At 43.0% G+C, this 26,431-nt stretch overlaps 1 protein-coding gene across 10 annotated transcripts in view; it reads right to left on the bottom strand.

Annotated features, from left to right (window-relative positions):
- The window catches only part of nrxn3b (neurexin 3b), a 435,238-nt gene that overhangs the window by 65,064 nt on the left and 343,743 nt on the right, over positions 1-26,431 (bottom strand). For all 10 annotated transcript variants that reach the window (XM_078173689.1, XM_078173690.1, XM_078173684.1 and 7 more), the window contains one exon: positions 430-601. In XM_078173689.1, the coding sequence (XP_078029815.1) occupies positions 430-601 (172 nt within the window). The remainder of the gene's footprint in view (positions 1-429; positions 602-26,431) is intronic.

Below are 26,431 nucleotides of genomic sequence, written 5' to 3'. Positions count from 1 at the left end.
TTGGTTTCTGCCTCTATCCTCTCCCTCGCCTGCCCACCGACCACATGCCTCTCGGTGCCTTTCAATCCCTCTCCCTGAAATGAACCGGCCAGATGTTGCACAGTTAATGCCTGGTGCAAGACAAAAGATTCTAGCTCGGTGTGCTCCCCTCCCGTGGAGTCAGGTGTGAGGGCATGAAAGCAGAGAAGTTGTTTGAGGCATGGTTTTTCCCCCTGGAGTGTAGTGTGTGCCAGCTAATGCTGCTGCATGCTTCTTAGTCTTTTGACATGTTCTACCCAGAAAAACGGGAGAGAGTGAATCTTGTTTTTTTTTTATTCTGGGTTGTGCCCTTTGGTTAAACAAATAGATGGTGTCCAGTGGTTTTAAAACTCTAATTTTACTCTAACTCTTGCAAAAATTCACCAGAAAGAGAAATAAAAGGGGCAGTACCTGTAGGGAAGTGCTCATTGACTGGCCAGTTGTCCACCTGCAAGGTTGCATTACCCCCGTTCCTGGTGAATCGGACCAAATGGTATTTGCCATCGTTTACCGCTGTGCTTGTCTCCTTCACACTGATGTCCACTGTCCCGATGTTGAATGTCACACCTACTTTGCCTTGTTCCTGGATAAGACACAAACAGAAGAAGAACAGAAGAAATTAGAGGTCTGATTTCAGCATTGTATTAATCCAAATCTTTGAACACACTACTTTACTGAACCGCTAATTGGCATCAAATGCAGAGAGCTCTACTTCTCAATAAATCACATCTGTTGCAAATTTGAAAATTTGAGCTGCTGCTGTGCCAAGATTCCACCTATTGTTGTGCAGTAACGAATTAATTATACAATAAACTAACTGTAAAAAAGTTCAATAAAGCTACTTGGATGAATGCCCTCGGCTGGTGCTAATGGTGAACTACTCAGAGAACCTGAGGACGCTAGCGCGCTACGCTTCATTATTCCACTGTAATGTGATGAAAATAGGCTGCCAGCAGAGATTGTAATGATGAGTAATGCTCCCTGCAGCCTGTCACTGCAAAAAACTGGCAGGACAGATGCCTTTTTCTGCTGCGGTCCTTACAAACTGTATGAATACCATATGTTTTGTTTAGCTCCTAATGCTAAACCAGTTTTACCATGTCCATAAATCGTGATCCCTCCCCATCATTCCCTGACTCATCTCCCCTCGACCTCACTAATTTTCATGAGCTGCCACTGTGTTTTATTGTGACTGCTTGCGTATTCATGGGCATGTAGGCGTTACAAGCAAAAGGTTTAAGAGCGGAGGCAGGGCTTGAGTGAGAGGCGAAGGGGAGGGGCTGTGTTTTCTGTGTCATTTGTTTTAATCCCCCACAGGGAATCTCTCAGTGTAATTACCTACTTTAGAAGCCCGGAGCAGAGGGACCGTTTCTCATAACAAAACCAAAATTAAGAAGACTTGCACAGGGGGGCAGACATATTGTTAACTGATCAGCTGAGACACTGGCCCTGCATGGCTAACCGTTACAATGCAGACCTTGATAATGTCAGGCTGAACTGAACAGTGCTCCTCGCTACTAAAACACTAAAGGACTGCTACAACTTCTATGACACAACACTTGAACTTGCTGATCTGTATTTAATGTTACAGGCTCTTAATACTGTAGGAGTGCACTCAATAAGGCCACTCAACACAGCTTCTTGTGCTCTTACATTCTCAAGAAGAATATAATAATACTATACCACCAGATTATTATAGCAAGCTGCAGTGTACAGTAATAAATGAAGTGTGTCATTTTACTGGTGCCAACATGACCTTAGACTTTAAGTTTTGTTCTGCGGCAACACATTTTGCTGAGTTAGTTTACTCTTTACAGATTTGTGCTGTATTCATAAAAAGGGAGAAGAAACAGATATGAAACCGACAAAGAACAAATATTACCTTTTAAATCAAGTTTCTTCCTGTATTCCTACTCCTTAAGTAGAGCACCTAGAAAACCTTGGAAGACAGCAGACAGCTCTCTTTTTACTTCTCTATATTAGGATCCTGTTTTTGTTCCTTAGCAGGTACAGGAGGGCAGGAGTATATTCTCATCTAAATTTTAGGTACAGTTCATCCAGCTGAAAGGTAATCTTTCTTCAGGTTTTTTAAGAAAGTAGAAAGTTATCCAAAGTGTGCAGTGAAATGACACTGTGTGCGTGGAATCAGTGGTGACTGTGCATACTGTAGTTTTCTCGAGAAGTCCTTTTAACTGCCGAGGCGGTCTGAGGACCTGCACTGTATTCAATGCTTCACTTGTACAGTTGAAACACCCTTTGTCTATTCATAAAAAGAGAAACGGTGCTTGAGACCATAATGCGAGGAACGACACCGCTGCTCTCCCTGACTAATAATGGAAAAAGAATGTCACCAAAGACACGAGAAAGCCATCTCCTAAAAGCCGAGGTAGGGCTCAGAGTGGGCGCCAGACGAGCAGAATATCTGAATGCGCACTTAACGTCTCTGTCATAGAGGCTGTAAAAGGGCTCTTAATTTAAGTAGTCATCATTAAAACTTAGAGCAACAGACAAATGCATACAATAAAAGTGTGTGTGTACAAGTGTGCAGGCACGCTCGCTGCTTATCTAGCTGTATGTCTGACTAAAATGGAATGTATGTCTGTCCTTCGATTTACTTCACAACGATTCACTGAACTGACTTCACCCTCGGTGGGTGTTTTGCTCCGAACCCATGGAAGTGCAGTGTAAAGTCCGAGGTCCTGATACCTATGGGACATATTTATTAGCAGTATGTTGCTATAACCAGAGATACACACTCGGCCAAATTCACAAAAGAACTGCGGCTACTAAACCTGCACAAATAAGACAAGAAGAAACACCAGCGAAGGGTTTAATGCACCCCTTACTGTGCTGCCAAGAAAATAGCTTCTCAATGCGCCTGTGCTATTTGCATGTATTTAAATGAGGTAATATGCATACATTTGGCACAAAATTGGCCCCTCTCTATGCAAATGAGCCTTATCGGAATAACAGTACAATTCACAAAGATCGGTGCTAATAGCCAAAGAAAGTTACAGTGACATTATTAGCGTCTTTGGAGAGTTGGTTGTAATTGAAGCAAACTGACAGACTGAGATATTAACCCTAAATACGGGTCCTTCCTGTCACGTTTAAATTCCTTGGCTGAAGTTTTGAGGAATGCCTCTGCAACTCTCTGCCATTGTTCTGCCTACTGTGTTCTTGGCGCAAAACCAACCTTTTATACTGTGCCACACTGATAACTGCAAGGACAAACTGAACTGGGCTGCAAACTTTGGGTGTGTCTGTGCCATAGAATCATTTGTGGAAACTATTGTGTGAAATGAAACCTTGAGACGGGGAAGACAACGGTTGCAAGTGATGCACAAAGTGATGCTCAATTCATGGTGCTATCAGTCATTTCAGCTGCTATCAGTCCATTCTTTGTGAATTAGGCCCACAATGTAGTGTATTGAGAAAGGACCCCTATTAACTGTAATACTGCCAAAAGGCATGCTGGGTACAGCTTGTTCTTCATCGCTTGCTACAGCAGATTCAATAACAAATGAAAAAAGAGAGACTGGAGAATCTAGAGATGCCCTATTGTAGAAAACGTAAACATTTCAAGCCTTAGCAATGGAACTTTCTGAGTGAATGTTTTTGTTCCTGGAAATAGTCTGGTCCCTGTGTCATGGAAAGTGTGCCATGCTTGAAGCCAAGTTGATAGAGCCATGTTTCCACCAAACACTTTCAGTTCAGTACCCTTTGAACCGTACATAACCTCAACAAACATGTACCAAATCCTAGATCTGTTGAGCGTTTTCACCGCAGAGAGTACTCAATGTAGGCTGGGTTGTTACCAGACAGTAATAGCAGCTTCACTACTCTAGATGGTGCAGAGGAACGGCTGCACCTTGCTGACTGTCCACGGAACGAATCTGCAGACTGACATTTTCAAAACATAATGGTTCTGTTGGTACCATTTACAACTTTTGACAATGTAAACCCAAAAATAACCACTTTAATGTGAAACGAACTGAACTGAACTGAACCAGACAGCTCGGTAGAAACAAGGCTAGAGTAGAGTTTGTTTTTTTTAAACACTTGTGGAGGCGTGTTTCTTTCAAAATGGCTTCTCATTGTAATCCATTGCTGTCACCCACCTGTGCTCACTTATTAATCAAGATTGGGTGACACCCCCTACCAAGCTTATAAAATGTTTGCTTGACTCCTGTCCACTCTTTTGCACCCTGATGAAGACCTTAGCATCCAAACCGGACAATTTTAATGTAAGCAGCCATGTTTTGAAATAAAGGCTTTTTAACTTAATTCAAATGCATCTGTTCCTGCTCAACGCATGAGTGCCTGAAGTCCATTTTTCTTCCTATAGAATTACAACTTCCAGTTCTGTCTTGTGACAGCATTGGGTCCAAAAAGAGTTTTTCTTATTGACTTACATTGTGAAAGAGACATCTGTAAATCAGTGGATATATATATACAATTTTTGAGCGTCACAACTGCCATAAATGGACTCACGATCAGAATTGAATCCATTCAATCCGATAACATTTCTAAGGTATGGAGGAGCTCTACGATGAAATCATCTTATCCCCATTCAGGTTTGCGGAGGACTTAACTGGAAGTTAGCCACTCCGCCGATGGAAGTCTGTAGTGTGCTTGCTCTATGGGCCCAGTGAAGCAGAATATCTGGGTAACTTTATACTCAAACGTTTTTGGCTTCATGCACCACTGAGTGACTTTTATAGGACTGAACAGGACCCCGCTTCCAATGCCGTATCAAGTTCTCTTTATATGTCCATCCATGGTGTGGAGTTGTTTGAATGAGCAGTTCTTGAGAAAGCTGAAAGCAGCAGTACCGGAGGCTGAGCAGTCGGCCGCTCCCGAACAGGAACGTTTTGAACAAGCACTTCAGAAGTACACATAATCCATGCACCTAGACAGGCTGAGGGAGGCACACGCACGGATATGTTGATGATTTAATGTGACAAGGTGATGTTCAGTGTGTGTGTTGTACCGTGAAAAATACTACTAAAGCATCCTGGCTCTCCTGACTAATGACAGGCCCTTTCCCTGGTACAAAAAAACACTATGTCTGACGGTCTGAGCGCATACAAAGCACAGACAGACACATCAGCACTAGTACATCCACTGTGACCTTCAGAGGCTCTGGCAGCCTCGGCTCTCCTGTGTAGTCGCATCAAAGCCACATCACCGACCCACTAATACCTACAAACAAAGACAGATCGTCACCCCCCTGGCCCTGGTACAAACAAACAACAAAACACAACAATTGTTCAGCTCTGTAACTGTTGCTGAGTGCCTCCGGGCAGTGTGCAGAGGGGGAACTGTGTGTGGTGGTACTTCGCAATGGCACAGCTCTCCCCTCTCTCTTTCCTTCTTCCTCTGCACTGCCCCTGTTGTCCGGCCACCCTCCCGCCTCAGCCACCGCCACCCACCTGCCAGCCCACCCCCCGCGCTGCAGCAACATTTGATTGACAGATCCAATTACGTTTTTTATTGGCCTGTCGCTCGCGAGGCGGGAAGGCACTTCATTGTCTCCTGAGCAAAGGGGAAAAATGGCTATTGTTCTCTTAGTGGAAAAGATGATGGCCACTATTCCAGGCGTAAACAAATGATGCGCGGAGAATCACTTTCAAACTTACACACACTTGAGTGCAAACACCGAAACACACACACACTCACAGAAAGTCACGGAGTGTAACCTTGCACCACAGAAGCTTTGTTTCAGTAGCGTCACGTGGCAAAAAAATACAAAGCAGTGTCCAAACATTAAATTACTCGCCCTCACTTACTCTGAAAGCAAACTCTCTAAATATGACATTACAGTAGGGAAAGCGGTAATTTACTGGTATGATGTGCTAAAGCCCTTTCATAGGCTAACATGCTCCCACACTCTCTATTTAATGCCAATCACGAATGCCGGCTGTTTTAGCGCTATAGGAATAGAATGAGATTATGTTGGCAGTTTGTTTGTGCATCCCTTAAGTGTACAGTATGTGTGGGCATGTTGTGTTCACGCTCTGTGTAACTAAGACTGATAAATGTAATTCCAGAGAGCAACACAAGCCTCCCCTCCTCCTCCGCCGCGAGCTGGCCCCGGCTTGGCACGAGGGAGCTCCAGCGGTCCCACGTGACCCAGCACACACTGACATCAGTAATCAGGCCCGCCACAATCCAATTCTGGGCCGATCAATGCCTCCAACACATGCAGCGCCCCGGGCAGAGTGAAAGGAGGGAGAATCACTCAAAGCAGTGGTGGGCGATCGTGCAGACCGCCATCACAGACAGCCCTTAGCAGACAGCTGCTGTACAGGGGACAAGCCGCTCACAATAGACCCCATCCCTGGCTTCACTGAATGGTCATTCTGCTAAGCCACAGGCCCCAGACAGATATAGACATCTGAAAGCCATTTTGTGGAGGTGAGATGGGAGAATTAGCACATTTAGCTCTGCTGGGGGAGAAAAAAAAGCTGACAAAAGGGAAAGAAATGGAGAATTGTATGTGCCAGATATCTTCTACAAGAAGATGTGCATTGAATTTCACTTTAAGGTCAGAGAATGTTATTAAAGTGGGAGTTTTTCTCCCCACAAAAGGTATTGCATTGCAGTCAAACGTTGATTGAAATCTGGTACGGGCATGGAGTAGTTGTAGCGGGATGACTCCAGTGGATCTATATTAAGTCTCAGTTGGGAGGGAGGAAGATCTGATATCAAGAATGTGAACATGTCCCAGGGTGGGAGTTTGGGTTACATATCCACCCTTTCATCTGACATCAGCGCTCAAGTTGGCTTTTGTGGTCAGGGGCCATCAAAACTGGATCATAGAAGCAGTGGAAGTAGAATCAATAGAGTGGAGAAGCTAGGACAACGCGAGACACGGTGGATTGATGCACCTGGCCTTCACAGTGCCAAAGCCATTTATCGTCAGTAATTGACAGAGATAACTCATAGGCGGCGCAGTGATTTGTAGCTGTCTGTTCTTGTGCGCATCAGGCTCTGGAGTCAGAAATTTGCTAAAGGGTAGGATGTTGGAGGCTGTTGAGGAGAGGTTTGTGTGTGTGTGAGAGTGTGTGTGTGTGTGTGTGTGTGTGTGTGTGTGTGCGTGCTGGCCTTTAGTGCAAGTCATTTCTTTATGTACAGAATGTACTGACAACTCGACAGGCCCTCGGCTGGGCAAGAGCCCGGCATATTTGCTGCAGTCTTGAAGCTGTGTAATGCTGATGGTGAAACTAAAATCCCTGGCTCCTGGAAATTAAAGGGCCAGTTCACCTTGAAATCCAAATAAAATGTTTCTCCTCTTACCTGTAGTGCTGTTAATCAGTCTAGACAGTTTACTCAACATCAATTTCTTTCCAGAAACCATGACCCGGTTACTCAAGATAATCCACAGACCTTGTTGTGAGCAGTTTCATGTAGGAACTATTTTCTTTCTATCCACCAACCGCATCGCCACATAGAAGGAAGCTTGCAGCTACTGCTAGCTCACCTAGCACAACTTGGCTAGCTAACATTACAACTCAGCCAAGGATGCCATTAACGTTTAAATCTCGCACCGTCACCAGCATCAGTCCCTTGTCCATGAGTAGATGTGCGCTTCCTTCTGTGCGGTAATGAGGCTAGAAGATGAAGTTTGCTAGAAAAAGAGAAGATCCTACATGAAATTGCTCACAACAAGGAGTGTGGATCATCTTGAGTAGAAGGCAGACATCTCTACAGCCGATAAGTATTTTTTAATTTGGGGGTAAACTGTCCCTTTAAGCTTTGTTTCTGATTGCTTAGGGGGTTGGTTCACCAAAAACGACAAAAGCACATTTTGTCCTTTACCTCTAATACCATCTTGCCATGCAGACTGATTTTTATTATCCAGGTTGTGAGTTACCTGTCTTTGAGATTTCTGCCCACACCCCATTTTGATGGAGGTAAATGGGCTCTGACTGTATTCTATATTTTTCTTACTGTCAATAAAAACTAGGAATGAACTGATCTTACTAGAAAGTGTTCTGGTGTACTCAAAGCCTGACTCATCAGTGAGTCACACTTGTACTGAATGACATGTTCCTTCATTACAATGAACGTGGACACTGTAGTTTACTTTGACGCATTTCCACACACAGCATCCTGCTTGTGTAAAAATTAATTTAAGCAAAAAATGTCTATCAATCCACGACTGAAAATAGTCCCAGACAAATGCAGTCTGTATTTACCCATGTTCGAGTCACGTTTGCTGAAAACTACAGTACTCAGCAGACTTAAGAAATCACTTAAGCTTTTGTAAATCTGACTATTTGTCACTCATTTTTAAAATCACATATTCAGGAAAATCATGGGCTGGTGGCTGAGTGCTACAGAGAGGCTGGAGAAGTTCTGAGAGATGGACTAGTGTGTTACTGATTTTGGTCTTTTCTTGGGATTTATTGATCATAAGATAACCACTCTTATTCCGTAATTTGTGGTGCTCACAGCATTCATTAAGTACACTGACAAACTTGATCAGCAATATGTCTTGCAAACAACATTCCCGTTATTCTGGACAATCCACAGAGCAAACTGTCAGGAGGTTTCTCAGGGGCTGTTTCTTTGATAGAAAGTATTTTCTTTGAAAACCTGGCACAGCGAGTTCTCTGGGTACACAGAGTAACAAGGCCAATGATTCTGAAAAGAAACGCCGCGACTTTTGAATGCACTTTCTCACTGTTGCCAGCGCCATTAAACAAATTCAGTTGCCATACGTTTGTACTGGTGTGGCAGCAGAACCTCAGAGACAGATATCACAAAACCTGGGCAAAGAAACCAAAGATGTCTGCATGGCTGCATATCACAATACATTTAATAATTTAATGAACTGGCCGCTTAATTAAGATTATAACTCAAGGGCAATTACTGGCTTTGGTTGGTCCAAACAGAGATATAAAGAGGAGAAAGACATATTTTAATGTCCCAAATATAGCACAACATACAGCCCATAGCAGTGATGCATGCACAGTGCACAAAAAGGCAGTCATTTCAGGATGATATACTCTACAGTGGGACTGAATAAAACACTACAGAAACGATTTTACTTTCTCAGATTAGAAGCAGGGCTCAGGGTTCCTTGCTTCATATGGTGACAGTCTTAATGCACTATTCAAATAAACATTTCTCAGAAAACTGTGAAATCCCATTAATCATTAATTAACTCTAACGTTCATTCAGACATTCATAATCGGCTGCGGAGCTGTTGTGAGAGGCGATGTGGGAGGATACAAGGCACACAGGCCTGGTGCCTCTGAAATATTGATCACACCTAAAAGAACCCGGAGGTCTAACATTGGCTGTATTTCACACCTGAGAGAGCCGGGAACAGCTTCATCGGATGGACAGGAACAAAATGGCTTCCACCTCGCTTTACTTAGTGCTACTGTAGGTAATTGCTAGGGTAATACTGGCGAGTCCATTAGCCAGTTGGTTAATGCATAGGAGTGCCAGCTAATGTTAGCCCACACTGAAGAGGAGGAGTCATTGCATTTTTAATATAAACACAAGCAGCAGCGTTGCCGGGGAAGGTAATGGCTTTGACTCCTGTGCTCGGGCTCAATGTCAAACTCTGAGCCTCGCTCTTTGATCCTCTGCCGCAGAATATGAATCGCGCAGGGTCAGCCTTATCAATTATTTACACCCACTCTTTCTCTATTTCCTGTTTGTCCGCTCTTGTGGCTGTAACTTGCCCTGACACTAATGGCGGACGGCTTGGTGAAAACATTTATCAATGTTACCGCAGAGTCCTCTCCAGCTCTATACTATCACTTTCAGGCTTTTGGAACTTAGAGTACTGACACTGCACTGATCCTAATCATCACTACTATACTTTACTGCATGTGTCTCGGCTGCATTGTCTCAGGAAAGTCACTGTCCCTGAAATAACCTTTGGATGCTGCATCCTGCGCTGTCGCTGAATCGGTACCTGATTTCAAGGACTACAGAACAATGTTTAATACATTTTTACTTTAATATATTTGACTCAGAAAAAAACTTCTTCCATTAGTTGTCTAACCTGGCTTTGTCGAGCACATTGTCCTCTGTGAATCATTTGCACTGAACTGCTGTACAATAGTTAATTGCATAGATTGCTTAATAACTGCATTTTACATATTTATATACTGAAAACCCACAGCCCACCTACATATTTCAGCAGCTTAATACTTTCATGACATATATTTATTACATTTCTTTTATTAATGTCTTTTTTTGTACTCTTACTTGAATTTGTTATTTATTTCCCACCAGCCGTTTTAGCAATGCCTCAAGAGGACAGCACTTTGCATTTCACTGCACATACCTGTATTGTCTGCTTGTATGAAAAATAAACCCTTGAATTTTAAAGGTCTCATATTGTAGTTAGTCAGATTTCCATGTCTTTCTTTATTAAAGCAGGTATATGTCCTATACGAAACGCTCAATCTACAGAGAAATGCACACAGTCCGTACTCTGAAACTGGGCTTTTAAACGAGCCGTCAGGACTTCTGTAAAGTTGTGATGTCACAACTATACTAGAAAAAATGTGGGCAACAGCTGCTACTGTGCAATTACACTCATCCCCTGGACTCAGTGATGATGCAGAGACGCAGAGAGCGCAGATGTGGAAGACCTGGAAACGCTGACACTTAAAGAGACAGGCGCTAAAACGGAGCGTTTCAGACAGAGGGTGAACGCAGATAAATCCAGGCAGACAGTCTGAGGAAAATAATGTGTTCTAGTAGAAAACTACAAAACTACAATAATACAACTAGAACCTGGAAATGAGCGTAATGTGGGATCTTTAAATCTTCCAATTCAAATATTGCCTTGTTTTTTAGAAATCTAGGTTGTTAATTTTCTTTTTTGTTTTATATTGAAGCAGTAAATTTGGTTTGCTAAAACGACAGAAAAGCAATTCATCAGTCCAAACATTCAAGCTATTCACTCACTTTTTTGTAAGTTTTGACAATACACTGTATAAAATATTGGAGGTAGCTATTGTGACATCACCCACTGGTTTGTGGACTGCTGTTTTGAAGCCTTTTTGGAGCCAAGGGAGACCATATCTGGATGAGAAGGTGGAGCTGTGGATGAGTGAGGGGTGGATCTGACTCACAGACTGTAGCGACACCTCACAGACAGCCTATCACTCAAAGTGGCCTCATCCTTAAATATGCTTAACTTTAAGCCTTAATAAAACATAAATGGGTGAGTTATATAAAATAAATCCCTCATACAGTTTTCATGAATGTTGAAATTAGCAACAGGGGACCCAAACTGTCTTTTGTACCAGGCTGTAAACTGCCTTATGTCTGCTGTAAAGCTGGGGGTCTATCGAGATTGACTCTGTTTTGTTGCCAGCCTCAAGTGGCCATTAGAGGAACTGCAGTTTTTAGCACTCTGCGCACTGGTTTAATGTGTCAGCCCCAGAGGCTGTTGCTTGCTTTTGACACTAACAACACAGCTGATGAATAATACTACAACCAGCACTTACCTATTTTTCACCTTCCATATAATTACAGACCTTCATTATATACATAACCAGATGTTACAGCATGTTATTGGATTGCCAACAGAGACGAAAAAAAAAAACATTTCTAGGGAGCAAATCCATTCAAAGGTGTTGAGTGCTGCTTCATCCCTGTTTACGGTCAGAATACTACACAGCTGAAGTAATTATAATGCATACTGCATAATTACAAGCTCGCTAAATCACAGAAGCGTGGCAAAACTTCAGCCATGAATTTTCATCTGCCTGACCTGCTGCTACACTAATCCATTTGCACCATTACAACGCAGTGCGCGCCGGCCAGTGACAACATGTAATCAGGCCCTATGCAAAAGCAAAGAGCATCAGTCGACACACACACTCACATACACACTCAACGTTGCCATGACTGTATTAATACCCCACTTGGACTGATGTTTTGCAACAGCTGTTCAGAAGGTGCTGGGAATAAATCTTTAGTTTGATTGCATTTACTCAGTGTGAATTCAGATTTGATTTCATTTACTCTCTGTAGCTCTACACCCGTGTCCGTTAAAGAAAAAGCAGCTTCTGCGTGACCTCACACTACAGCGCGTTGGGCCACATGGTCCCCGTGCGCCAGGGGGCTCATTTAGTGGAAAAAAAAGAACCAATGAATGGGATTTGTGCTAGATGGAATAATATGCTGTGAAAGTCCATTAGGGACTAGGCTAATGAAATTGAAACAGCTTGGTGATCAAATTAGAATCTGTTCGGCAGATATTTAATTTAATGTGCTGCTGAATTCGAGCACTTTCTATTTGGTAGCCCCAGAATGAAACCAGTGCACAATAAATCAAGCAGGGACACAATTCATTCTGCGTTCTCTCCTCTCCTCATCTTTCTGAAATGAACAACTTTCTAATGTCTGTATTTGCACACAGCATACACGCTATTCCCAAAACAAAACAGACTCAAGTGTTTAAGTAAAAATAGATGAATAAAACTACAGACATGCAGCACCAGTGTAGCACGCACACACACAAAAACTAAATCACAAAGAGACTTTATCGGTGACCTTTTGGTGTGTTTTCCCATAGAGAATACCTTCAGTCACAATCACATGCATCGCTGCAGCTGCACAGTAAAGAGTCACGGGGTGAAATTATTTGAATAGACACACAAAAGATTTCAGTTTGTTTGAAGAGCTGCCCTCTGTATTCTGCACGCTCTCCTTACCATGTCTGGGGTAATATGCAAAGCCAAACCACACTGAGAGAATAGGAAGCAGGGAAGGAAAAAAACTTCAACAGTAGCTATTTCAGATAGCTGCACATCATCCCAATTAACTAAATGGATGGCAATTATTGAAAGAAGAGATGCAAATTCTACATAGGGAGGAGGGGGGGAAGCAGACACAGACTCTTTCTAATAAAATGGGATGGACGGAGTTGCTCTCTTGTCTTGTCTTTCAGCATCGAGCAAAGCTTGGACCACAGTTCATTGAGTGGGAAAAAAAGAGACAGACAAAGAGACGCAGCTTCTCATCCATCTGTTTATATACACATACTATTCTGGGCACGCACTTCCAGGCACTAACACAGGCTGATGGATGTAAACACACAAGTGTGCACATGCAACACACAGACACAGACGTTTTTTTTTTTTTTTCTCACAGCCCGTGTTTGTCCAATGTTGTCTCTGCATGCTGCGTTATTTTAGAAGTGTTAACACCCACACACCCGGGAACAGGTGTTAAAATGCTAACGCTAATGGCTTGCCATCTACAGTAGACAGCGTTTGGATCCTCTGACAGCGATGTCAGGTTGAGATTGTGAAGGCCGAGGTGAAGTACAAAAGGGGAGGGGTGCTTGTTCCTCAATCGCAGGGGATGATGAGGCTGAAAAAGGGCATCCTCTGTTCTCCGCTTTGGCGCCAAAGCTGCTCTGATAGCCCCAAAATTCGATGGCAGGGGAGGGGTCTGTTGCTAAGGGTAACCTGCCTGGGATCAAGACTCTACCCACCACCTTGCCCGCTGAGGTGTCAGGGATGAAGGTAGAGGGGAAGGAATGAAAAGCGAGAGATGAAAGGATGAAAGTGGACGTGTGAAAAAAGAATATAGGAGGAGAGCGGCTATGAGGTGAAGTGGAGAGGGTGAGACCTGCAGAAAAATGATTAAGTGAGAATAGAGTGCATTAGGCACCCCGGTCCCAACCACACTCCCTTTTCTTCATCCCATTTCTCTCTGTCTTTGATAGTCTACTCAAGAGGAGATTCATTTTATTTTGATTTGAAGATTCATTTAGTTTCAAATCCACCAAGTCTCTCTGTGATAATATCAATTCGTGGGTCGCTCCCTCCCACTAAGCGCTGAAGACACAGATTGCTGCTGTTTAAATTCGCACCATTTGCGGTGTAATTGCTTCAACTAGGAGAGATTATGATTTGGTAAAAAGATAGAGTGAACCCCCAGTTGCTATAAACACAGTTATAATGGAGATATACTGTATCAGTGGGGCTTGTGAAATTTGTACAAAACAATACCCGTACGACTGTTATAAACCAGACGGATCGTGTTTACATTAGTGGTGAAAAGCAACTACGTACATTACTCAAGTACTGTCTTACGTACAAGCTAGAGGTACCTACTCTCATTGAGTACCTTTATACTTTTATTCCACTACATTTCAACGGGATATACTGTACTTTTAAAGGTCCAGTGTGTACGATTCACGTGAAAACAGGAAGTGTGTGTTTTCATTACCTTAGAATGAGCCATTTATATCTGCAAAGGGAGCAGGTCCTCAGCCACGGACATCGCCATGTAGCACCGCCATGTTCCTACAGTAGCCCAGAACAACCCAAACACTGGCTCTAGATAGGGTCATTTGCGTTTTTGCAGTGGCCACTTTACTTAGAAGCCCCGCAGTGACAAGCAGTGTTGGAAAACACTGATTTTCTAAATATTAAACTGCTTTACTGACAGTTTAAATCACTGGGTCGCTTTGAGGAAACCTCTGAAGATATTTCAGTTTCTGGTAAAAACCTCCTGAACATCTAGATATTAAGTTATCAGAGAAAAAAGGTGAGCAGATATGAGAAGGTGCTAGGCTAGTGGCCCATCTCCAACATGCCAAACAGCATCAGAGAATCACTGATATGTAGCGTAAAATGCTTTATTCAATGTTTTTACCTGTTCAAATCACTGGGTCTATTTGTTTTGGAGAGGAAGAGACCTCTGTGGATAATTCGGTTCATACTAAAAACCTCCTGAACATCTAGATATTAAGTTATCGGACAGTAAAGGTGAGCACAGATTAGCAGGTGCTGGGCTAGTAGCCCATCTCTGACATGCCAAACAGCATAGGAGTAACACTGATTTGTAACGTTAAACTGCTTTATTCAGTGTTTGTACCTGTTTAAATCACTGGGTCTGTTTGTTTTAGAGAGAAAGAGACTGCTGCAGATAATTCAGCTCCTGATAAAAACCTCCTGAACAATGAACACATGAGGGAATTCTAACCAGGAGATTTTCAGCTGGATACAATCTGCAGTCCTCACCGCTTGATGCCACCTAATCGCCCCAAATTATCCACACTGGACCTTTAATTCCACTACAAGTATCTGACAGGTGTAGTTACTCTTTTGATTAAGATTTTACATAAACACATATAGGCTTATAAAGTACTCTGCATTATTAAAGATTACACCAGTGGTTCCCAGCCTTTATGGCTTGTGACCTATTACAAGAAAAGCAGTGTCTACTCTGAGCCCCTTGTCATGTTTCAGATGCTGAGTTATTAGCAGTTCCACCACAGAGACACTCCCCTACTGAATTACTCAAATGGTTTCATTTAATTATCTATTCAGGGCGCAAAGAGGTCAAATTATCCAATATTTTACAAAAAGCAAAAATTAGAGGAAAGTCTAAAAAGATGAATACAAATTTTCTTAACTGAACATGTTATTTTTTTTTCTTTTTTGATCACTTAGTCATATCACAACCCCCCAGATTTTATCTTATGACCCTCTGAGGGTGTGCAGCCCCTACGTAAGGCACCCCTTGCATACCGAAGTGTACATGTTGTGAACACTAGCTCCACTCTGACCAACGTTCTTTTCATACTTTCAGTGCTAATACTTCTGTACTTTTACTTTAGAAACCCCTGTTTCAATTAAAACAGTATTGGAACTTTTAGTTAGAGGGATAATTCGGGTCTTTTTAAGTGGGGTTGTATGAGGCAGTTATCCATAGTTTGGGTATTACCTACAGTAGATGGTGGTCTGTGTGCCCCCAGTTTGGAGAAGCAGGCTGGAGTACCGATACGGAAGCTAAGCAAATGTACAGCTGTGGATGCGGACATCAACAAAACCAATTTTAGCCACCTAAAAAAAATCAGTATCAGTTTAAGTGTATGCTATTTTGAGAGTATTTTCATTGCTTTACCTTGCTGCCAGACAGCCCTTTCCAACAGGGAAATAAAGTTGTGGGATTGTTCTCTTCAAAAACCACCAGGCTCCATTGACTCCACTGCTGCCTTGATGGGTGAGTTTGTTTGTGTTGTTGAGTGCTAAGCAATGGAGGCAGCTCCTGTGTTTAGTGAGGTAAAATTAGTGTTTATGTTAATGAAGTCTGGTGGCTTTAAAGAGAGCATGGATTGGGAACTGAAGCCGTTATACTGCTCTCATCAAAGTCACCACACTGCATTAAAAAACAATAATTTTGCCCCACTGAACACAGGAGTTGCTTGTATACCATGGCCTCCATCAGCTAGTTGTGTTATTGTGCAACTTTGGTGAATTGGACCCAACTCTTTAAAACTCAAAAGTCACACAATTACCCACACAAACAGATCGAAGCAGCAGTAGACCTCCAGCTCCTGTGTTCAGCAAGGTAAAATCGCTGTTTTTAGCCCTTTTTAAACAGGAATTGTGCAAATTAGCAGGAAAGCCCAATCAGTCTTTTTTCAGCATTGGCAGTATAAAAACAAAATCGGGGAGTGCAGCAAAATGCCGCCTGCCTACTTCTGTTTGTACAGAATGCACCTTTTTCGGGGCAATGGGGGGGCGTGAGCAAGTAACAAAACGTGTAGCTCAGCGTGTGACGTAAACAGTGACGTGGGAGGGAAGCCGCGGCTAGTCAGGCGGCGATTCTCTCGTAAATCGGCCCGTTCTTTACCGTCTCCGTCATCTGACGGTTAATGGCCTCTTCGTTTGCGCTTCCCTCTTGCTACTAGCTGCTTGCTAATTCCTGCTATCAGCTGTTTATCCACCACCAGTGGCTCACACGTGTGGCGTCATCAACAGCTCCTCCCACAAGTCTTCAACAGCTCCTCCCGTGGCGGAAGGCCGCCTCGGTCTGTTTAAACTTAAAGGGTTCCGCCAATATGACTACCCTACGAGGCAGAAAATTGGGTGCCTCAGATCAACTCGCCAATCCGGCTCTTTGTGTATAAACGCTCGCAGCTGGCCGGCAAATCGGCCCAACATTTGCGGAAAATCTGGCAGTGTAAAAGGGGCTTATGTCACTGGCTTTTAAGAGTGCACAGATATGTTTTCAAACACTGATACTGATATTTTTAAGTGGGCTTTTACTAAGGTGGCTAAAACAGGTTTTGTTGTGTCGAAAGCATTGCTTAGCTTCGATGTCAGTACTCCAGCCTGCTTCTCCAAACTTTGGGCAAACACACTGACAACTACTGTTTGTAATACACTGACTATGGTAAAAAAAAAAAAGTATCTCACTCAACCAGGAAAAAATCCAAGCTACCTCTTTAACAATAGGATCTGAATACTTCCTCCACTGCTGCCTTTCAATGAGAAGCATGAATCTTTACCTGGAGGCCTTTTTCCCCACACCGCACTGTGACCTGGGGCAGATATAATGTAATGTATGAATGAATACCTGAATGGGCATAATGCAGCAGCAGAGTCAGAGCTCTCCTGCAGCGATGGCTCAGAAGCCACACTGGGCAACATATGCCATCTCTGTGTGCGTGGCTGTCGTGTCAGCTTGATACTGGTCAACAGTCCAAGTCTCACTTTGCATTTATTCATTTCCAATTCATGACCACATCCGGTGCATTAGAGCTATATTAAATCAACCGGAACCGCACCAAACTCCCTGGAATACATAAAACGATGATGAGCTCTGATGACTGATTAAAGACGTTTTTGAAGCAATTCTTTGACTGCTGGTTAGGCTTTACCCTACATTCTGGAGCAATGCTGTATTGAAGTCTTCAGCAGGGGATGAATACAGGATTGTATAAATGAGATAAGATGATTGTTTTCAGGGCAAAGTAAATTTTGGGAGTGGGTTACAACAGGGTTTTTTGAGATAAGTCAAGCTATCAGACCCCCTGCTGCTGAGCAGTGTGGGGCGTCTCAGAAGCTGTCTAAATGTGTCACTGCCATTTAGCGTTACTTTCATGTGTGTTCTGAGACTGAGAGGTGATACGGACAGGGGCCACAGGGGAGGAAGAATGAAGGAAACAAACTAAACAATGGTGGCCGCGTTCAGGAGCAGAAAACACGGAGACAAAGGAAGGGGAGCACTGAAATGGAGACATGAATAGCCAGCACCTAAAATGGCTGAATAAACAGGAGGAAATCTAGGTCGGTCTGTCTCTCCCACTTCAAGGAACGTTGAGGCAAGTGCCCTACTTCCTGAACGCTTCGGACACTTTCAGGGCAAGCTGTCGTCAGACTCAGTCTCCCCTATACATCTGGATATTTTAAAACCATTTGGCCTGTCTGAAAAAAAAAAAAATCATTTAGTATTATTTATGAACACAAAATACAAAATATAAGTAAATTTGCATTCACGTCTACTTAACATCCTCCCTTCGTGCTTGTCCTTCCTCGTCAATTATTCTGCATAATAATTTTTCCCCGCTAGTTCGAAAAGGCATTATTTTTCATTAAATTAATTGGCCCAAAAGTAATAAAGCACCAGTCATTTTTTTTTAAAGGCAATTTTCTTTTCCATAATATGAAACTGCTAAAAGATTAGTGCATATCAAAGGCTCAGTAGATAGCACTCATTGCTGCTCTCCTCTCTCCTGATCAACAGGGCTGCCTGCAGAGAGGAGGCATGAAATCTAGGTGATTGGAATGCAAGGAGATGCCAATGTAATTCTGAGAAAAGCCATTAATGTTAATCAGGGGCTCCAGATGATTGACTGTGCCGACGCCTCTTTGCATGTAAGGCGCCGCGCATGCATGCTGATATGTGTCGCCTGTTGTAGGCATGTCAGAGTTCACGATCAAAGGGGCTGATAACGCATCAGCGCACTTTTATCTGGATTTTTCGTTCCTAATTGCACGGGTGGGAAGATTGTGATGGTTGCCGGCAAATGTAAGAGTGGCGTGCGCGCAAACGTGAGTGATGTGGTGCCAAATCCCATGTGCGCTCGCATGCATTTTCCCATGTGGTAACAGCACAGAGGAGAAATATGGATCTAGATAGGTGTGTTGCCACATATATGCCTTTATCCTTTCTATTCTGTGATAACTACAGCGAGGTTCACAAAGGGCAGGGAACAGGGAGCCGGAGAAAGTGACAAATATATTGTCTATCTTGTGAGACAGTGGGAGGTTGTTTTTAAATGTCACAGCGACTCGAGAGGTCTGTCCCAGGTCAGCGTGTGTTTCTGCTCCTGAACGAGACTGCAGGAGACTCATTGCTGCGTCACACACACACACGCACACACACACACAAGCAAACACAAGCCCACATTATCAGCATCTGCCACCTTGACTGCTCGAAAGTTTTCAGAAGCACTGGCTTCACACTGAAGGCAGTTTCTAGAAGGGGTGGAGACGAGCACACGCACACTGAGATGTGTGTGAGAAAAAGGAGGGGGCTATACTGATCTGGAACAGGCTTCTTTTTAAATACAAAGTCAAATTTTCTTGAGGCCTTCCTTCAAGCGTTTGACCAATGTTTGCTTCTTTTTTTTTTTTTTTTTTTTTTTTTAAACTAAGCTGCAGAAAGAGACAAAGAGTGGTGCAGCCTGACAAAAACACATATTCCTGCAGAGGCTTTCAAAGGCAATTTTCCCTTCGCTAATGTCGAGCGAGCAAGCCGTCCTCTGAAGGAATTAGGGGAGATAGAAAGCTTGTTCATGCATGGACTGTGGTGTGCATAATCTCAATCAAAAGCCCAAAAAAACAAACCACTGACGAATAGTTCAGATGGCTCATCCGGCCGTCCTTTAAAGGATAACTTCGGTATTTTTCAACCTGGGCCCTATTTCCCCATGTGTATGTGTGCATATGATTCATAGGTACAACTCGTTCTAAAATTGGTTCAGTATTGAGGGAGGCGGATGCAGCCGGCAGCCGCAAAACAAGCTAAAATGGTAACGGGGGCAAATGCGTCCCGTATAAGTTTGCGCATTAAAAGTGCTTTTTTTCACCAGTGACCGGTTCAGATTGCCAGTGCTATCTCTGTAAATAGCATACTAAGCGTTTCGAACATTGTTTATATAACATTACCTTCACTGTGTCTGTAGCTCTCTCTACTCGTGGGACAGCTGTTTTCTTGAGAAGAGGTGTTTCGGGATTGGATGTCTTCTCTTCTTCGGCTGGCAGTAGTCATCTTGGGAGAAGTGAGCACTGCAGACCCGATGGTCTGCCAGGCACAGTGTCTGGACAGAAGTGTTAGCATCCATTTGTAGCACAACTAGCCACAACTTCAGCATCTCGCCGTCTGACAAAGGCAGCCTCTGAAAGCTGTACGGGGTGTTGCGCAACATCCTGTTCTTGCAATTCGGATAAGCACAAACACGAACCATTGTTTTCAATCGTTGCAGTAAAACTCTCAACTGTACTCTGGGACAACCAGCGCCACTCTGAGCAGCGCTCAGCATGTCTCCTCTGTTTTCTTCCGGCAACAAGCAAAGCTCTCACGAGATGACGTCACACAGCCCAGAGGAGGTGAAGGGTAAGGGAAACGCTTAGTATGCTATTTACAGAGATAGCACTGGCGATCTGAACCAGTCAGTGGCGAAAAAAAAAGCACTTTTAATGCGCAAACTTATACGGGACACATTTGCCCCCGTTACCGTTTTAGTTGTACCTATGAATCATATGCACACATACACATGGGGAAATAGGGCCCAGGTTGAAAAATACCGAAGTTATCCTTTAAGAGCTAAACAATCTTCAACAGTGTGAAAGACGGAGAGATTGAGGAAAGAGGATAAAAACAACACCTCCTGCTGCTTCCTTCCCCATCTGTGTTCACCACAGTAGACCAAACATTACTCTACTGACTCTTTTCACCTCCCAGCTCCCCTGCCCCACTAACAACACCACCCACCCGTCTCTGTCTTCTTCTGTCACCGAAGCTGTATGGAAACGAGGTGCTGCCTCTGTCTTCCAGATGCTGCGGAGACTCTGGGTCAAGTGGTGGAGGCAGTGTAAAGCAGCATAAAATGGAATTCCTGGAGTAAATGTACTTAATTACTTGCCACCACTGGTGGGTGTCTGTCATTTCAGGCTCCCTGTCGGGTGAGTTTATCTGTCATAGGAGGCGTCCTCACACCGCTGCCCCTGAAGGGAGATTAGACACACTGCGCTGACTCTCTCTACCTCTATCTATCTCTGTTTTTCCTCTCTCTCCATATCTCAAGCCCTTGTCTGTTGCTCCCTCTCCCCCATCAACATTCCCTCTCTCAAGCCGTCACTGTCTCTGTCCTCTGTCTCACTCTCCCTACCTCTCCCTCCCCTTCCCTCCCGCTATTTGCCAGTGCGCGCTCCACTGAGCCAGGACTGTGAACAGGTTACAGTAGTCGAGAGGGGAGGTCCACCCGGATCAGCCATGCGAGGCACAGATGGGTCTCCTTGTCCATTCAGCAAGATTGTTGACACAGGTTGTAGCATAAAAATGCATGATGTACTCGATCCCCCTGTTTCCGCTCAAGTTGACAGCTAAGCTAGTGAAATAATGTCAGATGATGCTTTGTATAATGTCAAAAACACACGGCTGTCACTGTCAAAATCAATCATTTTTCCTCAGTCGCTGCTATGACTTTTTTTTTTTTAGCTCACTGCCAATATCACTCCTCTGCAAGAGCTTTGCTAATAAATAGCCAAATTTAAAAACTTGCACTCTGGGCAGTTAGACAATAATTGCACAAATGGCAAAACCCCACAGTATCCATACAGTAACTATAGAGTCTGTGGGCACAAGGAGCTCAAATAAACTAAAGCCAAAACAAGGTTTAATCTCGTCCCTGCCAGCTCTGCAGAAGACATTTTTCATAGTGAATTTTATAATTAGAGTATTATCCAACTCGTGCCATCCCCCGAGTGGCAGCATTGGCACACAAGAGGAGAAGGTCCCTTAGAGGCTTTTCCGAGCAAAAGGCATATGTAATGAGTCACGAGGTCCCTCTTCGCTTCAAATGACATTAATTGCTGTCCAGGCAGAAGCCTGCTGGAATGCGGCCAACACATGCGCAGGTTTGGGCGGCTCTACTCTGCGAAAACAGCAACGTCTCATTCTTCTACAAATGTGTGCAGTTGCATCATGTGCATGTCAAGAGTGGTCACTTATCAAAGAACATGTGAGTCTCAGGAGGAAGAGAGAAAATATGACGAGCAGTGTAACTGTAAGTGAACCTTTGAAGTGAATGAGCTGGTTTAAGCATGAAAGAAGGAAGACTGCCTGTTCTTTTCTCTTCTCTGGTCAGTCTGGCATGTTCCAGCAAGATGTGAATAAATTAAAGATAATGTGGGAAGAATGAATTAACCATGTTCCTTCAGCCTTCAAACCAACTTAATCAAAGGGGGTCTTGTGAAATTCAGAGTGGGAGGAGGGACGGCGGGTTCCAGTGGGTCAAGAGAGCTGTGCTTTCACCCATGTTCATCGTCTTAACATGTGTCACCTTTGTGCTGAGTCATGCTGTCACGGCCGTGGGCTTAGATCTTCCAGAGGGCAGGACGGAAGGATGGTTATCGGCCAAGGACTCATTTCACACACAGCTAAAACTGACTATATTCACTTGATGAACCCTGACCCTAATTTTACTCCTTATCTGCATAACCCACACTGAACATTCTCATAACCTTAAAAGAAAATATGACCTTTGAGCTATGATGTATTTTTTGGCAGCACTGCAGTGATTTAGTATCCGACTTCCATAAAGTTTAAAGTCAGGTTAAAAAAGGAAAGGTTTAAAATCGATGCAGCAGAGACTCAGATAGTCTGAATTTTAGCTTCTCGTATGGGTCAAGCGCTAAAACCCCTGAATCCCACATTTCCCATAATGCAACCAATAAGATATTTTCATTTAGATCCCACTGCCCTTGTAGACACTCACTCCAACTCCACACCCCCACTGTGTAACAGCAGCATTTCTGTTCTAAATTTGAGATAACACGGATGATGTCCGAAAAAGACCCCTTAAATCGATAACTTTTACGTATCTGGGGTGAAATGTTATTTTCAAAAGATTTATATGTATGAAAGAAATATGGTTTATAAAATATTTTGACTGTAACTTCTAACCTGCCCCCCGCCCCCTCGTCCCAGACAAGAGTTCACAAATTCAAACAATTAAAAAATGGAATAAAAGCCCTCGCAATCTAAAACTAACAGCACATACTGATAAAATCTGTGTGAAAATATTCTGTCATAATCATCTCTTTTAAAATCTTTTTTTCTGTTAAAACTTTGGCTCTTGTCCCAGATTTTTGTCAACCTTGTCATGTTTTACAGAAACATAATTTAATCAGGCAAAAAAGGAATGAGCTATATCCCAAGTACTTCTGTCTCACTAACTGGTTTCAAAAAATGGAGTAATGCTGCTTAAGTCCTCTTAAGCTGCTATCTGGTGTGTCTCAACCATGACAAGTCCACTCTGTTGCCCTTCTTGATCAAAACCGAACAAGAATTCTGGTTAAAAAATGAGTGTTTTGATTAGCATTAAGAGAACTCTGAGCAGTTTTGAAGAGTAAAATGGCTCCTCACTACGACTGCTGTGAAATTAAAAATACATCTAAAACGTATGTCAACTTCAGATCTTACCTCTGACATCCATTATGTTTGCTATTAAAGAAAAAATAATTACTGGGAGGTTGGCCCAGTTCAAGGTTTAATATTCAAAACTGTGATTTCTTTTAAATGTATGCTCCCAGCCTGATTTAAGAGGAAAACTCGAAAACCTAAAAAAGTTATGTTTTGTTCCAATACTGAAGAATGAGTGATTTACTTGTTTATATTTTGTGTTGATAAATGTAAGTTTTATGCTTTTAAGACCTTTAGATAATATCTAACTAAATTTAGGACTGATTTTTGGACAAACCAGCTTTTCAAGTACTGCAGGTAAGTATAAAGAAGTGTGTGTATTAGAGTGAGTCAGAGTAATCTATGTTCAGCCAGCAGGTAAGCGCAAGTATAATGTAGTGAGACAGAGTTAAGTTTAGAAATGTGGAAAAAGACATGGATAAATTAAATCAGTTGTTCAGTGTTCAATGTTTGCAGCAATTATGACCTCACAAAGACAATTTAATTACTATTCAGGCCTGAGATTTGTAAAATTAAATGAAAAATAAACTGGGATTTAAGGACCTGTAGACACCCTAAGCTATTAACTAAATGTAGTTCAGTAAAATGTATAATGAATCCCTCTGATATCAAATATAAAGTAGCAGAAACTACAAGCAAGTAAATTCCAAGCACCTCAAACTTATGCTTTAATTGCAGTACTTGAGTGAATGTACCTACTTACTGTCCATCACTGCATACATATATTAAGTGACACTGAAGGAACCATTTAGGTTCCACTTATAGCAGACTATATATTCATGTATTTGTGCAAAACATTGTCCCTCACATTTGTTGAGTTGTTTGCTTGCCTGCAATTTAAAACTGTACATAGACACATATTACCTGACCTGCTGTGCCCTGACCAGTTGAACACTGTGTCCATTTTTCCATGAATTAGTATGAAAATACACAGTCCTTTTTAAAGGACAAAGAAATAACAGTTGCGCATTAGTTCCTTTCTGATTGGAAGGAAACTTTGGGTTCTGCAGAATAAAGGATCTGTTTTCTGCTGAAAAAGAATTCAAGTCCAGCAACTAGATGTCACTTTAGCCAAACTCACCAACATCTGGCTTGTGTCTTAAGTGGGAAAGGTTACAATCTGCATTCATTTTCTGGGAAAACGGCGCTGCAGTTGTCACGGTACGTATCAGTTCCAGCTACTGCCAATACTGGCAGTATGGGAAACATGACACCCAGGTGCAAATTTGTGTTTCCAAGGATAGCGAATGCTTTGCTCTGCCTCTGATTGGCTTACCCTGACACTCTTATCCAAACTCTACGCAACTCACTTCTCTTGCCTGAACCGAACCAACCCAACCGTGTACTAGCCAATCAGAGGCTAGTACATGGTTATCCCCCCCCTCCCCAAGCAGCGCTCAAACATTTTTTCTAAGGAGGATACCTAGCACGTAATATGTAGGTGTGAATGGTACTGACAAAGTGGCGATATTTGATGAGTTCAGATGAGAACGCATTGAAATTTAGGGTGAACCCAGACCAGAAATTAATCACCAGAATGCAGTGAGGATCATGTATTGAGTAACTATGATAGTTCAAAGTAAAGAAGTAGATTCCTCCTTACATTGCCCTTTGCTTTAACCACCCATCTCTGACCTTAAAATGACCCCTTGCAAAAACTATGAACGAGACAGAAATCAACTCGATACACGTGCATACACTTCTCAGAGTGCCACAAAGTATGCCATCAGGATAAAAAGGTCATATCTCAAGTGGTTGACTTGGGCGCCCAATCAGACTGGATTCTATTGGGGGTCGTGACCTCTTTGGAGCCAGCTTTGACCTGACAGGAAATGTGCGCTGTCTGTGTGTGACTATGCGTGTGTATGTCGGGGCACGGAGGGAGTGCTCTGCAGAACTGGAGCTCCCACTAAAAATAGAAAATATGTTGTTTCTATTCCACACCAGAGAGACAGAGGAAATGGCTGAGGGCAAAGGAGGAGCAGAACAAGAGATGTGGAGATGGAAGACTTGGCTGTCATGTCCTTGGCCATCTGCCCCGCTGCCTGCCCAGAACGTTTGAGGATCAATAAAACTCCAAGATACACTCTATAACCTTCAGTGATTCAGTGCTTTTAATAATTCTATATAAGAGCCATCCAGTAGGAAATGTCTTTTATCCCCGTAGATTGGTTTTCTGATGATCCAAGCTTCATAAAAAAGTGATATATAGTCTTCTTTGTCTCCTTGTCAATAGAGCTTTGTCATGGTGAGAGTCAATAATGGGAGGATTAAATAAATACAAACTCACACTCGGTAAAATGCACAGGTACTCACTTTCACATTTTCATTCCATCTGTGAAGGAGCTTCGCACTCAAATTTGATCCCTCTCTTTTTTTATCGGTGAGGGAGAGAGAGAGAAAAAAACAACTTCTTGCTGGCGCTTAATCCTCCATGAATACATTTGCAGTGTGTACATATGTGTATCTGCGTGTGTGTTTGTGAGCGAGCGAGCCAATCTGCCACACCGTTATTGAAGGCAGAAGATTTTTTTTTTTTTTGCCTTCTTTCCGCTAGATTTATTTTCTAATGTTGACGTTTATCACTTGAGCAGGCCCGCAATTCATCATCCCCCCCTTCTTGTCGATAATCCGAAAGGGAGTCAATTTGCTAAAAATGTGAATCTCTTTCTTTTATTTGGTTTTACCCCCCTCCGTCCCTCCCTCCCTGCCTCTCCATCTCTGTCTTCCTATCTGTCTCTTTGTCCTGTGGCGGCTCAGGTGAGAGACGGCGGGGGAGCGCAGAGTGGCTGTAACAGGGTAACGCCGAGCCTTGCGGGAGGATTTAGGAGTGTCTCTGGAGCCGAGATGGCACCTAGCCTTGTGTGTGAGATACACCTCAATCGATTCCAAATCCCTCTGATCTTTCATT

Source organism: Epinephelus lanceolatus, chromosome 13 (assembly GCF_041903045.1).
Source record: "Epinephelus lanceolatus isolate andai-2023 chromosome 13, ASM4190304v1, whole genome shotgun sequence".
NCBI lineage: Eukaryota > Metazoa > Chordata > Actinopteri > Perciformes > Serranidae > Epinephelus > Epinephelus lanceolatus.
The sequence above is the reverse complement of the archived record's forward strand: the minus strand, read 5'-3'. Positions and strand labels throughout refer to the sequence as shown.